Raw genomic sequence first — 12,610 nt, forward strand, 5'->3', positions numbered from 1 at the left:
TTTTACACAGTTATTCACATAGAAAGGAAAACAGCCAAGTCTGTCCAGAATAAGAATGTACTAGTCAGGCTGGGGTTGTGGCTCAGTGGTAGAGCGCTTACCTAATATGTGTGAGACACTGGGTTTGATCCTCAGCACCACATATAAATAAATGAATAAAATAAAGGTTCATCAACAACTAAAAAAATATGTATTTAAAAAAAGAAAAGAAGAATGTACTAGTGGCTGGTCTTCCACTGGATTCAGTTATTGATTTTCAATCCATTTTCCTAAAGAGCTCTGAGACAACGTACATACTATCATATTAAGTACTCATTTCAGCTTCTGATTTTAATCTTATAAATGTAGTTCAATAAAGTAGGATGAATAGCTTTCACCTAGGGGCCTGAACAGAAAACTGAAATGATGTCTGGGTTCAGAAACCCAGGACCTGAAAGCAAGAAACTGTCATTTTTAAATAGAGCATTTTGCAAGGTAAAGAGAGACAGAGCAACAATATCTCAGATGCCAGAGTGGCCTTGGGATGCAAATCCCCATGTTCCTCCTCTCTCACAACAAATCACGATGCCAAAGATGGCTCATTAATAATCACATGGGAGGCTGTGGGGAAAGAGCACTGTTAGGTGCTCATTGTCTGAGATGGTACCACAGTGAGCAACGATTGCAAATTACCCTTCTCTTTAAATACTTCATGAATCAACTTACATATAATTACATACCTTCCTAAGGGCCATCAATTAATGAGAAAAATATCCTCAAACTCATTTTGCTGCTCATTATTATGAACTTGTCATTAACACCAGGAAGTCACTTAATCCAGTAGGTGAGTCTCTAACCAGAACTGGCCACTATCTTGGTACCAGGAGAGAGTACAGCCCCTTTCCCCTCACAACAGCCCCAGGCCTCACCAATCACACAAGAGGGCGAAAACAACCCACAGAGAACTTACACCCTGAACACTCAACCAAAACGATTTTTAAAAAGTGGATCTGGAGGACATTAATGCCAAGAGAAATAAGCCAGACAAATACTGGGTAATTTCACTTATATGTGGAATCTAAAAAAGTCAATCACATAGGAACAGAGAGAAGACAGGTGGTTACAGGAGAATGCAGGCTAGGATGGGGAGGAGAAGGCAAGGGAAGATGTTTGATCTCAGAATACAGGGTCCCATGTGCACTGGAGGAATAAGCTTTAGTGTCCAAATGTACTGCATAGTGACCACAGTTAATAATAATGTTCTGTACAACCACAAGAATGGAATCCTAATTAGAATAAGTTATACTCCATGTATGTATAATATGTCCAAATACACTCTGCTGTCATGCATATCTAAAAAGAAATAAAAAATAATAATAATGTTCTGTATATTTCAAAATGTCCAAAAGAATAGATTTTTGAAAACATTTTTAAACCTCAAAAAAAAAAAGAGAGAATAAGTGGTTGAAGTAACCGATGTGTTAATTAGTTTTAATGAATCTTTCTACAATACATGTATAAACCAAAACATTATCCTGTATCCCATAAATACATGCAAGTATTATCTGTCAACTAAAAATAAATGTAATAGTAATGTTTTAAAAAAGTAAAGAAAACCCTGATACAACTCTGGCTTTGTTTTGGCATATCATCTGAGGCTGACCTCACCTCATAAATAAAGGAAACTTCCCCAAACACCAACCATTTCACTCAAAATAACTGAATATTAAGAAAATGTGCCTGGAGTTGGGCAAACATCTTCCTGTTTCTAAAGGGCTCAAGGGGCAGCATGCACCTTTCAGGGAATCTTGCTGAGAAAGGCAAGCAGTGCAGAACCAGGGGGTGGAGAGACGCAGCCACAGGGGCAGAGGGAGGTAAAGGGTGGGTCATCAAATGAAGAGGTCCAGCAGGGAGGAAAGTTGGGCTTCTGGTAGGCAAGTGGCTTTACTCACAGGGCCTGAGCTTCCTCCCTGGGAAGTGAGAAATATGTTTAGCCTCCAGGATCCCTCTGGGCTCAAACCCTACCGTGGGACTTACTGCCTCCATCCCAGTGTCAAGTCTGGGTGCTGGGGCAAAGGCCAGTGTCATGAGCTGTGTGTGGACTATGTTGCACATGGTAGCCTAGCGAGGGGATAAGTCTGACACTGGAAACATCCCGTTGGACCCCCACAGGGATTGATCGTCTGATGCAGGTGAACTTCCCCCTCAAGCTCTGTCATGTCCCACACAGCACCTGAGATGGGTTTGACCTGACAAGATGTCAATCAACCTGCTGACGGTAAGACATCATGAAGCAAGACTCCGCCCGTGATGTACCCCCTGCCTTTGATGTAGCCCCTTAAATAAACCACCAGAGCCATCTTTTTCATGTCTAGTTCCAGGGCCCACCCATGTAGACTAGATCTATCAGGGGCTTCACGCTTGTAAATATATTTCTAAATATCTGTGTTTCGTTATTCACTAGTCATTTGAGACTTTAAGTTTTAGGGTGACTTACATTCTCCTGGGCAGGAAGAAGACCCAAATGAGACTCTGGCCATCACCCACGTTAGGCCAGGCTTTTTGTTTGCCTCACACTGCATCTGTCAGAGACCTCAATGCTTAAGGCAGTCTCTGCATATGCAAGTCTACTCCCCAAACCCCAAAACCCAGGGGAACAAGGAGATGTTATTTATACCCTGTGTGGCCTCCTGTCACTGTCAAACTGAGGATCTAGAAATGAAGGTGCCCAGGCAGGAAGTTGGCTTTTAAAGCTGTGTTTGATCTCTCTGGTTCTTATTAAACATCAGGAGCCCTGTTGGAACAAAGTTAAACGGACCAAAAGGTACCGGAGGGCCACAAAGCCCCAGCTCCGAATTCTAGGAAAAAGTCACATTGACTGCTGGCCTCTACTCTTGCATGAGGTCCCCACCACCCATTCACCATAGCATCCCGGACACTGCTAAGATGAGTTCCAAGGGAGGGTGTTTCCACTATGTGAGTATGTAAAACACCTGGACACTTCACGATCTGGGTCATACTTCAAATTAAAAAAGAAAAAAAAAAAAAAGAAGAAGTTTTAGAAAACATTCTCCAGCAAATTTGGGATAAACCCCAACTCCTTCCCTGAAGCATGCAAAGGCCCCCTTGACACCTCCCGCCCCCCCTCTGAGGGGACCTCACTATGCTCCCTACACTATGTCACACTTGCTTCTTTCTGTTCCCCCAGACTCTGAGGACATCGTGCCTGCCCCATGTCCCATGCTGTTCTTCACACCAGTCTGCAGGGAAACATCACTCCTGGGACCTCCAAATCTAAATCTGACTCAAGGCTATCCTCTCCCATCTCTTTGTTCTCTTCCTATGAGGTATATACTACAAATGGGAATGCAGTAGCTACCTGTGGGTTTATTTGCTTACTATTTATGTCCCTCCATGAAAACAGGAATTGGGCCTGCCTTGTTCCCCCATCCACTTCCTGCTCAGAGTACTGAGTCTGGTGTGTGCTCCGAAGTACCTACAAAATCACACTGTGCATCTTTGACAACAGGTCTCTGTGCCTCAGTTTCTTCACCTGTAAAATGAGCACCACCTTGGAGGCAAGCGAGCCAAGGAGCAGCTGCTGAGAGAAGGTGCAAGGGCCATGTTCCCCCTCCTTGTTTCCCAAATTTAAAAAAAAAAAAATCAGTCTCATCCATGTGACTAAATAGTGAAAGAGTAAGAACCAGTCACCATCAGCCACGGGAGAAGAAGCATTTTCCTAGAAGTCGCTCAGGGCCTTCTTTTCTGGGGCAGACCCATCTGGGTTCCTTTATTTCATCCTTAAAGGCCTTTGCTTTTCAGCCCTGAAATCTGGGGAATGGAAGTTGGATTTTGAGATGGTTCCAAGACCTCCTCCTACTGATGATGTTATTTCAAGATCACTGGTTTACAAATTTTAGACCTCAGAGGGCTGCTTGTGCGTATAAAAAATAAGATGTCAAAACGGTTTACCTATGATGTTCACCGTACTATCCACTTCATTTTTTATAGCTGAAGTCAGGACCGCGAGCTCAGGAGAAAGATCACTTACTCCATTACTAAGCCCCAAAGATGACTCAACTGGTTCTTGCTAGGAAGAAGAAAAGAAAAAAGAATTGAGAACACTTCCTTCCCCCTCCCTTTTCTTAGCTTAAACTCTACCCTCTGTCTAAGTTCTTTAATGCTAGAATCATTTGTGTTCATCTACCGTATGCATCCCCTACTTCTTTCAATTAACCTTGAGTTAAAGCAGATCGTTTCTGCACACGGCATGCTGCTGGGTATTTGGTTTCTTTCATTTTCCTTCAAGGAAATGGTACCAGCACATCTGGTTTGCCTTTAGGAAATGCTTACAGCGGTGGACAAATGGCTCTGGGGTTCAGTAGAGATGCAGAACTGTCCGTGTGAAGTACCGCAGGACAGAGATTCCAAGTCCTCCTCCTTGGCGGGGTGTGCTCCAAAGAGGCAAATCCTTGGCTTTCTCTTTTAGAGAGGAGTCAACCCACCACTTTTATAATAATTTCTTAGGAAAGGCTCTACCTCAACAACTGGCGCAAGAACAGGGACCCAGCACAACCTGTGGGTGAATTCTCCTTGGACACGGTTAGCGGTGGACTGCAGCTACGTGAGCATCCCATACTGGGTGGTGGCTGGCAATTTGTGCTACAGTCACATCAGAAGCCTCTGTTTCTTTGGCCCAAGTCCAGTTAGGCAACCTCATACCCATGGTTTCACATAAATGTTCTTTGAGTGCCTGAGTATCCCATCCAACACATGCATATTAATGAAATAAGAACAAGTTCTTTTGCTTATCATACTTTCTGAATTTCAACTTTCTTCAAGTGCATTCAAGCCCTCCACTCCCTGAGAGTACTGACCAACTCCAAGAAAGCCAGTCCTGAGGTAAGTAGTTTGATGAGAGTATTTCCTCAAGGTAAGATTGCATTTGCTTTGATGATAACAATGAAAATCAGACAAAAGCCACACGGGATGATTCCTGAGGAATCCAAAATGGAAGAAGAGGGTAGCAGAGGAAGGAGCACAAGACTGGGCACAGAGGACCACAGAGGACCACAGAGGTAGAGACAGAACTGTGCTTTGGAAGGTCAAGAGCAGTCACAGCCTAAGGCATGCTGGGTGTTCTTATCATTACCATTATGGTCTACTTATGTCCTACTTGGAATCAATGCTAACCTCCTCCCAAAATCTTAGAGCAATCACATAGGAAGGGAGATAGTCTCCTTCTTCATGATCCCATGATCCAATGTTAAGGAATTATTTCACTGTGCAGCTGGGTTAAAATTAAAAGAAAAGAAGAGGAAAAGAGAGAGAGAAGAGAGGAAGAGAGAAAGAAAAAATAAATCATATGCTGCATGGCTTACCAGACATACTAAAGGTCAAACATAAATAAAGGAAGAACCTAGAACAGCACTCCTGGGCAGATTTTTTTTTTCCTTCCCTGTTTCCTCCAACATCTCTTTTATAAGTTTCAAATAAGAAGCCTAACATTCCTGGGAAAATACTTCACTTTCTGTGACCTGAGTCACCGTTTTTTTTTTCCCTCCTTCCTAAAGCCAAACCACTGAATTAATGTCTGCCTTTCCTAACTGTCTCCTCCCACACTCCCTGTCAGTAGGTACCTATGGTCTCACTTCCACCCCATGTGCAGAATCCAGCTCCCAGAGGCTGGTAAGGTCATGGGTTTTGGAATCAGACAAACCAGGGGCCAAAGACAGGCTCCTCCGCTTTTCACTGGTTGCAGGACTTTATTTAACCCCATTAAGCTTTTCTTAGGGCACTCAGACAGAAATCCATGGAAACAAGATCCATGTTACAGAGCTGGTGTGAGGATTAAATGAGACAAATAAGTACGCGGTACTTACTATTAAGTAAGTTCCTCACCACAATCAAGGGTTACTGATGAATCCTGATTCTCCCAAACCCAGTGGCCCTCTCCCACTTCTCTTTCCCTAGACCCCAACTCTTATACCTAATAGGGAGCTCTGTACTATACCCCCTTGACACACTGAACTAAACTGGACACTGCTTCATTCCCTTCATTCCAATAGTACCTTCCTTTTTCTTAAAAAAAAAACAAATTTGGTTATTTAGTTGCAGATGGACACAACACCTTTATTTTATTTTTATGTGGTGCCTAGGATCAAACCCAGTGCCTCACATGTGGTAGCACTCTACCGCTGAGCCACAACCCGACTTTCCTTTCTTAATGGCATCCTCTAGGGTCCCCTTTGAGTCTCTCCGTCCCCAATCATCCCTCGAATTTCATTATTCCACTTCCATCTCCTCAGTTGCCTCCAAAGGAACTCAGTGTAGGGATCAGAGGAAATTGTGCAAAGAACTGCTTTTTTTTTTTTTTAGAAGTTTCTTTTGTTATTTTGGTTTTTTTTTTAATTCATTCTGTTTCTAAATTTCTTACCAAAATAACAAGGCAGTCAGACTTGCATATATTCACAAGCCTAAATTATTCGGACTTCTCAATCAAAGATCTCTGTGCTTCATATGATCTACAGTTTACTTAGTGGCAAGTGATACTTTTTTCACTTTCCACTTGAGAAAATCATTACTCAGAGACTAAATTAACTCTGCAAGATCACACTCCTTTTAATCTGAGGAGATACAGAAACTGAATTCAGTCTTTCATGCACAATGGTTCAATCCCAGGATCTTTCTGTCTTAATAAACCCCTGTATCCTAGACTCATTCCAATGGAGACTGAGAGAATTATCTGGACCTTGTTTTACACCACCATCCCTACCTGTTCTGCAATGGAGAAATACATTTTTACCCATGGAGACTGAGAAACTATTTTGAATTTTGTTTTACTCCTCCCACCTCCATCTCCCACCCCCCCCAAAAAAAAAATCCTGGCAATTTCAGTCTTCAATGGGAACCATCTCATTAGTACTGTCACTGTGGAAGGACAAGATGGTAAGCTGTACAGTAAAATAGAAAGGACTCCACCCAGAACAATAGGCCCATAGAAAAAGGGCCTTCACTAAACTCAGTCAAAATGATGAAATGATTAGAAGTAAGTACATCTAAACCTACAGAATATTAAATAACTCAAGGATTCAAGCTGAGAAAAGAAGCAGAAAGTTCTTTATGTACTATGTGCCCAGACATAGTGCAAGTCTAGCAGGTCCTTTCTGATGCCTCACTTCTGACCAGACTCAACCAGGCCTCACACTGCACCGTCACCTAGCATGGCTCATATTAACAGATTCCTCTCAGTTCTCTTTTTCATATTAGATAAAGACTCTCCTGTAAATCAAGTAGCCTATAGCATTCTTGGTTTCTGATCCTCTTGCCTTGCTCCAAAGAAAACCATAAAAGTTCATGCATTAACTCTGCCAAATATTTAGGTTTAAGAATATTTTCTAGAATTACAGAACCTAAGGTTTGGTCTACAGTTTAAGAGATTTTAAGCAAAAACAAACTAGCAACAGAGAGTTTAAAGGTAAGAGCAGCTATCTTTAGACCTGTAAATAATCCACATTTGGCTGGTCTCAAGTTAGGCTTGCTGGATGGACTTGGGGTGATCCTAAGTTAGAGGAGTTGAGGGCCTCTACTGGGCCAAGGTTCGAATCCCTCTGCTCCAAGCCCATTCTGTCTCACCCATGTCAAAAGTTCCTTTTCGTTACCTCTCTTCCCCTCAAGTAACAGCCATAAGTGACTTTCCACCGTTCCATATCCCAAAATGCCCTAATTCATCCAAGCAAAGCTAGTCTCCTTTAAAACAATTTAAGGACATCCGATAGAAGGGTATCTCTAGATCTATCAGGTAACAAAAATTTCAGGCTGGCAACTGAGCTCCACAGAGTGGGCCAGGGAACTGGACCTAGAAGGGTGCACACATCGTGTCCCAGCAGCCACAGTCCATAAAGAATAGCTCTAGTACAAAACAGCCTGCAGCCTCTGGCCTAGTCCCAGAAATACGTTCCCTTTCTAGAACCAGGTCATCTTCACTCTCTCCCTTTTATTCACTGAAGCTTCCCTTTTGACTTCTCTTCCTCTCTCTCCCTTCTTCCTGGGGTCTGTCTGCATCTCACAGAGTGGCTGTCTTGGAGAAGGCATCTGTCTAATGTCATTCTGGAGCAAATGACCATCCACTTACATCCCTCAACACGTACCAGAGTTCTATGCCTGCTGAAGAACATTTGCTTTACAGGGCTCTCTGCCATTTGGCACTCAAAATCAAACCTGCCCTCTTTTCCAAAATGAGCAACATTCCCAGCATCCTTTCTCTGGGCCTCCTCTTTAATTACTCCTGTTTTTATCTTCTGAACCTCCTTCCATGCTCTGGAGAAATGTCTCCTCTGCTCCATTCTCGTGGCTGCCATCTTTGTCTGCATTTGCTGTGATGGTCTCTCCCCCCCACCATCCCTTCTGATCACCCCAAGAAAAACCCGCCTTATATACCAACTCTAAAGGGCTGGGGATATAGCTCAGTTGGTAGAGTGATAGAGTGCCTGCCTTGCATGCACAAGGCCTTGGGTTCAATCCCCACAACCAAAACAAAAAACAAACAACAACAACAAAAAAAAAAAAAAAAAAAAAAAAAACCATAAATACCAACTCTATCATGCTCCAAAAATCTGCTCTAAGGATTTCAACTGTACTTGATGTCACAAAAATCACCCATACTTGCTCAAAGTAGTCCCCTTAAAAGCCACCTATAGAGGAAGGAAGCAATCAGAGTAGGCGGGATAAGCCTGATTGATACCTGTTTCACCCAAGGTAGGATTTTATGTGCTTTTCAAGTGGGTTTCTCGTGTTTTCATCTGATTAAGTTTAAAAACTGAAAGACCTCTTGCAGCTTGTGAAGGGACTATTGTAGCAACAGCTAAAACAGGTGGTCACCTGGCCTGCCCCTGAATGACTGAGAGCTCATGTGGCTTGTGTAGCTGATAGAGCCATCAGCTCTGTGGGAAGGTTCTGTGGACTGGAATCTGCTGTGTTTTGCAAGTTCCGCCCATGGGTCTGGGTTGAGAACTCACACAAGCCTGTCCTACTCTTCACCAGTGGCTTTAGGCCCCTTTCAATTATATTTCCATCACGACACTAATACTTTGATCTGGAAGCATTTCACAGCTTCAAAGCACACATTCCGCCTGCAGACCACCCTCTAAGGCAGGAAGTATTCGTTTATAACTGCTCTACCTGTACATCTTCATTTTCTACTGTTCCCTCACAAAAATTCCTGCTCTTAAACCAGTTTCCTGACTCATCCAAGGAAGACTCAACAACAACTATCATCTCTAGAGCTTCCTTCATGAAGCTTCCAGTTTTGAGAAATGCTTCCATTTTATCCTACCCAACCCAAAGTTCTCACTGCAGATTCCAAGAGACAGAGAGGCACTGGATGAAGTAACAGAGCACCGGTCCTGGAGATGACTGACTGGAATCCAAGTCCCAGAGTTCCATAAGGCAGTGCAACCTTGGCAAAATAACTCAATCTCTCTGTGCCTCTACTTCCTCAATATGTAAAAGGGAGATGACCTATTTATCACAGGGAGATCAAATGAGGTTATAATAATTGCCATTTAGAGGGGTTAAAAAAAAGCCAACTGTCTACCCTCAGTTTTATCTACTTTTATCCTATGCTGTTCTCTGTCTTGTCTGAATTCTCACAGAACACTACACCATGATATTTTTGAAACACATATATGTACTGATGACATACAGTCTAACATAATTCACTATTGTTTTTTCCTTTCAAATTTCGTTAGATGGCCACCTTCACACAGGTGGGGCTGAGGTCAGGTAAAACGTGGTTCACTAAGTACACAGGATGCATTCACAAAAAGAATACCCGAGGAGATTGAGGCATCATTTCCAAACCAACCATATGGCTGCGAATCTTGGGGGACCAAAGTGGGTGCTGTGACAGCATAAATCATCTGAGTGACCCAGAAAAACTTGAGGTAATTGGCTGGCATGTCCTAAACATCGTTTGCTAATTAAAGCCTCAACTGGATTTGAAAACTGGGAAGAGCTTGCCTCGACAGCACGTATTCATGACACTAGGCACACACTGACAAACTTCTGAACAGAAGAAAGCTACCTAGTTTATCCTGTTATAAGTTTGCACAGAACATATAAACTTGGAGCTCAGGTGTTCTAATATACAAAAATAAAGTCATGTATTCATAGCTCGGAAAGGATAAGGTCCTCTCCCTGCACCATTCCAGACCACCTGGGGAATTAACTGTAAAAACCTTCTACAGATACCCCAAGTCAACTCACTGACTTTGGCAGCCAGGAACCACAAACCGTGGGCAGCCCACTGGCCTTACCCATTTTCCACTGCTGTGTTATAAGACATGTAGAAGTAGATTTAAATTCAAAAGTTAGGCTGAACTTATATCTGATGAATCATCTGCCTTCTGCTGAAGGAATGGTGTCCCCCAAGGGACACATTTCAGGGACTGACCATATCTTCATCACAGAGAATTTCAGAATACGCACTTTGCTGAGGGGGAACTTGACTCACATGCTGCACCCAAGGGGAACCTCTCACTTTCTTCCTGAGCCAACAAGGCCAAGTCCCACTCACAGCCATGCTCTCCTCAACTTGCTCATTTTAATGGACATGTGGAAGTCACTTCAAGGGTAATGTCAAGGCAAGGATCCCTTACTTATGAGAACGCCTCATGTCATCAATTCTAGGAAGCACATTTCTTCACATTTCCACACCCCTGAAACAGAGGTGCCTTATAATAATTGTGTGTCATTGCTTCATTGGAAGCTGATTTTTCTGAGAAATACGTAAAATAATATATTTCTTATACGTCTTATAATCATTGGCATCTGACATTCAATGGAAAATAGTGGGTAGATTTATACAAAATGGGTTAAAATAAACATGTTACTCCATTCTTATTTCTCTCCTACCTGCAGTTGTGAAATTAAATCTGCATCCTAATATAAAATCCCTCACTTCACCACATATTTATTTATGCATCTATTTATTCAAAAATGTTTATGCATCCATTAAGTTGTCAAAAAATGTATTGATTATTTGCTCCATGCCAGGCAGTAAGCTAGATGCTGTGAAAAGAGTAAATATGATACATTCACACTTAAGATTCTATCAAATTTTTCAAAATCACATATTTATGGAAAAAATACATTTAATAAAATAATCAAACTGCAAGACTTTAAAAAAAACCACACTGTCGTGAGAGATGGCTAACAACTAGTTTTTCACAATTGCAAGAAAAAATAATTTTTTTAAAAAGTGATGTAGGAAACACCTATAGATTAAAAAAAAACTTGAGACATAAAAAAAATCACATGTGAGTCTTTTATGGATCTTAATTCAGGTAAACAAATTGAATAAAAGGTACAATAATATTTGAGACAACTGGAAATCTAAACACTGGCTGAATATTTGATGATATCAATTAATTACTATTAATGTTTTCATGTAAAATACTGATACTATGGTATTTTAAAGAGCATTTATCTTTCAAATATACAAAGTGAAATATTTGTGGAAGAAATAACATAGTGTTTGGAATTTGCTTCCAAATATTGAACTAAACCATAAGAAATTGTTTTTGTAAGTCAAAATAAGTTGAATACCTATGATTTTATGTTGAAAGTCAGAAGTCATTAGAAAATACTAATGAAACAAAATTGGCAAGAAGCTGATTAATGTTGATATTAGGGTGATCGTCTCTGCAGTGAAGTTTACTCCATTTGTCTCCTTTCTATGTGTATAAAATATTTCCACAATAAAAACTTAAGTAAATTAGTTCTTAATATTGTGCTACATTATAAATGAGCCAGTAACTAAAAATATCAAAAATGCAACTAGAAGTACCCCTGCTAAAATACTATGTCTACAGTATTTATTTTCCATTGCAGAGGTAAATCTCTCCAAAACTTGAAAAGTTTTTCCAGGTTTTTCAAAATCTAACTTTGTATCAACATGTTCTGCATCTATGGATTCAACTGCAGACTGAACATACTAGAAAAAGCAATTGTGTCTGCACTGAACACACACAAGTTTTTTACTTTGTCACTACCCCCTGGACAATAGACAGCTACTTACATAGCCTTTATATTTTGTTAGGTATCATAAGTAATCTAGAGATGATTTAAAGTGAACTGGAGGATATACATTGATTCTATGCAAATACCATACTACTTTATATAAGGCACTTGAGCATCTATGGGTTTTAAGCGGGCATCCTAAAGTCAATCCTCCATGGATAACAAGGGATATGACCCTCCCACAAGCTTCATTATATATCTGAAATAAATTATATTGCACTTTTCTTCTGATGATCTCAATTTACCGGCTTGTTTTTAAACATCATGCTGTCTGGACAGTATGGGTCTTTTTTTCAACAGTGCTTCTAGATTACAAATCAGAATAGTTATGACCACACAATCTTGGACATACGCCAGTCAACTTTTGCACCTCGGTTTCTTCCTCTGCAAATAGAAGCCCGTGAACTTGATGGTCTCTCAGGTGGCCTATGGGTCTGTGACTGTACCATCTGCTCTTTCTTATCCACAGAAGCTGTTCCCCAGCTGTGCATGGGATATTGGCTCTTTTCTCACTGTTTAACAAGGGCTATACAATTCATGCACAAAGATC

At 41.3% G+C, this 12,610-nt stretch overlaps 1 protein-coding gene across 11 annotated transcripts in view; it reads right to left on the minus strand.

The window, feature by feature from the left end:
* The window catches only part of Irf2 (interferon regulatory factor 2), an 86,527-nt gene that overhangs the window by 18,682 nt on the left and 55,235 nt on the right, over window positions 1-12,610 (minus strand). For all 11 annotated transcript variants that reach the window (XM_005329225.5, XM_021729065.3, XM_078031029.1 and 8 more), the window contains one exon: window positions 3,952-4,069. In XM_005329225.5, coding sequence (XP_005329282.2) covers window positions 3,952-4,069 — 118 coding nt within the window. The remainder of the gene's footprint in view (window positions 1-3,951; window positions 4,070-12,610) is intronic.

The sequence above is a fragment of the Ictidomys tridecemlineatus genome, chromosome 14 (genome assembly GCF_052094955.1).
Source record: "Ictidomys tridecemlineatus isolate mIctTri1 chromosome 14, mIctTri1.hap1, whole genome shotgun sequence".
NCBI classification, from domain to species: domain Eukaryota; kingdom Metazoa; phylum Chordata; class Mammalia; order Rodentia; family Sciuridae; genus Ictidomys; species Ictidomys tridecemlineatus.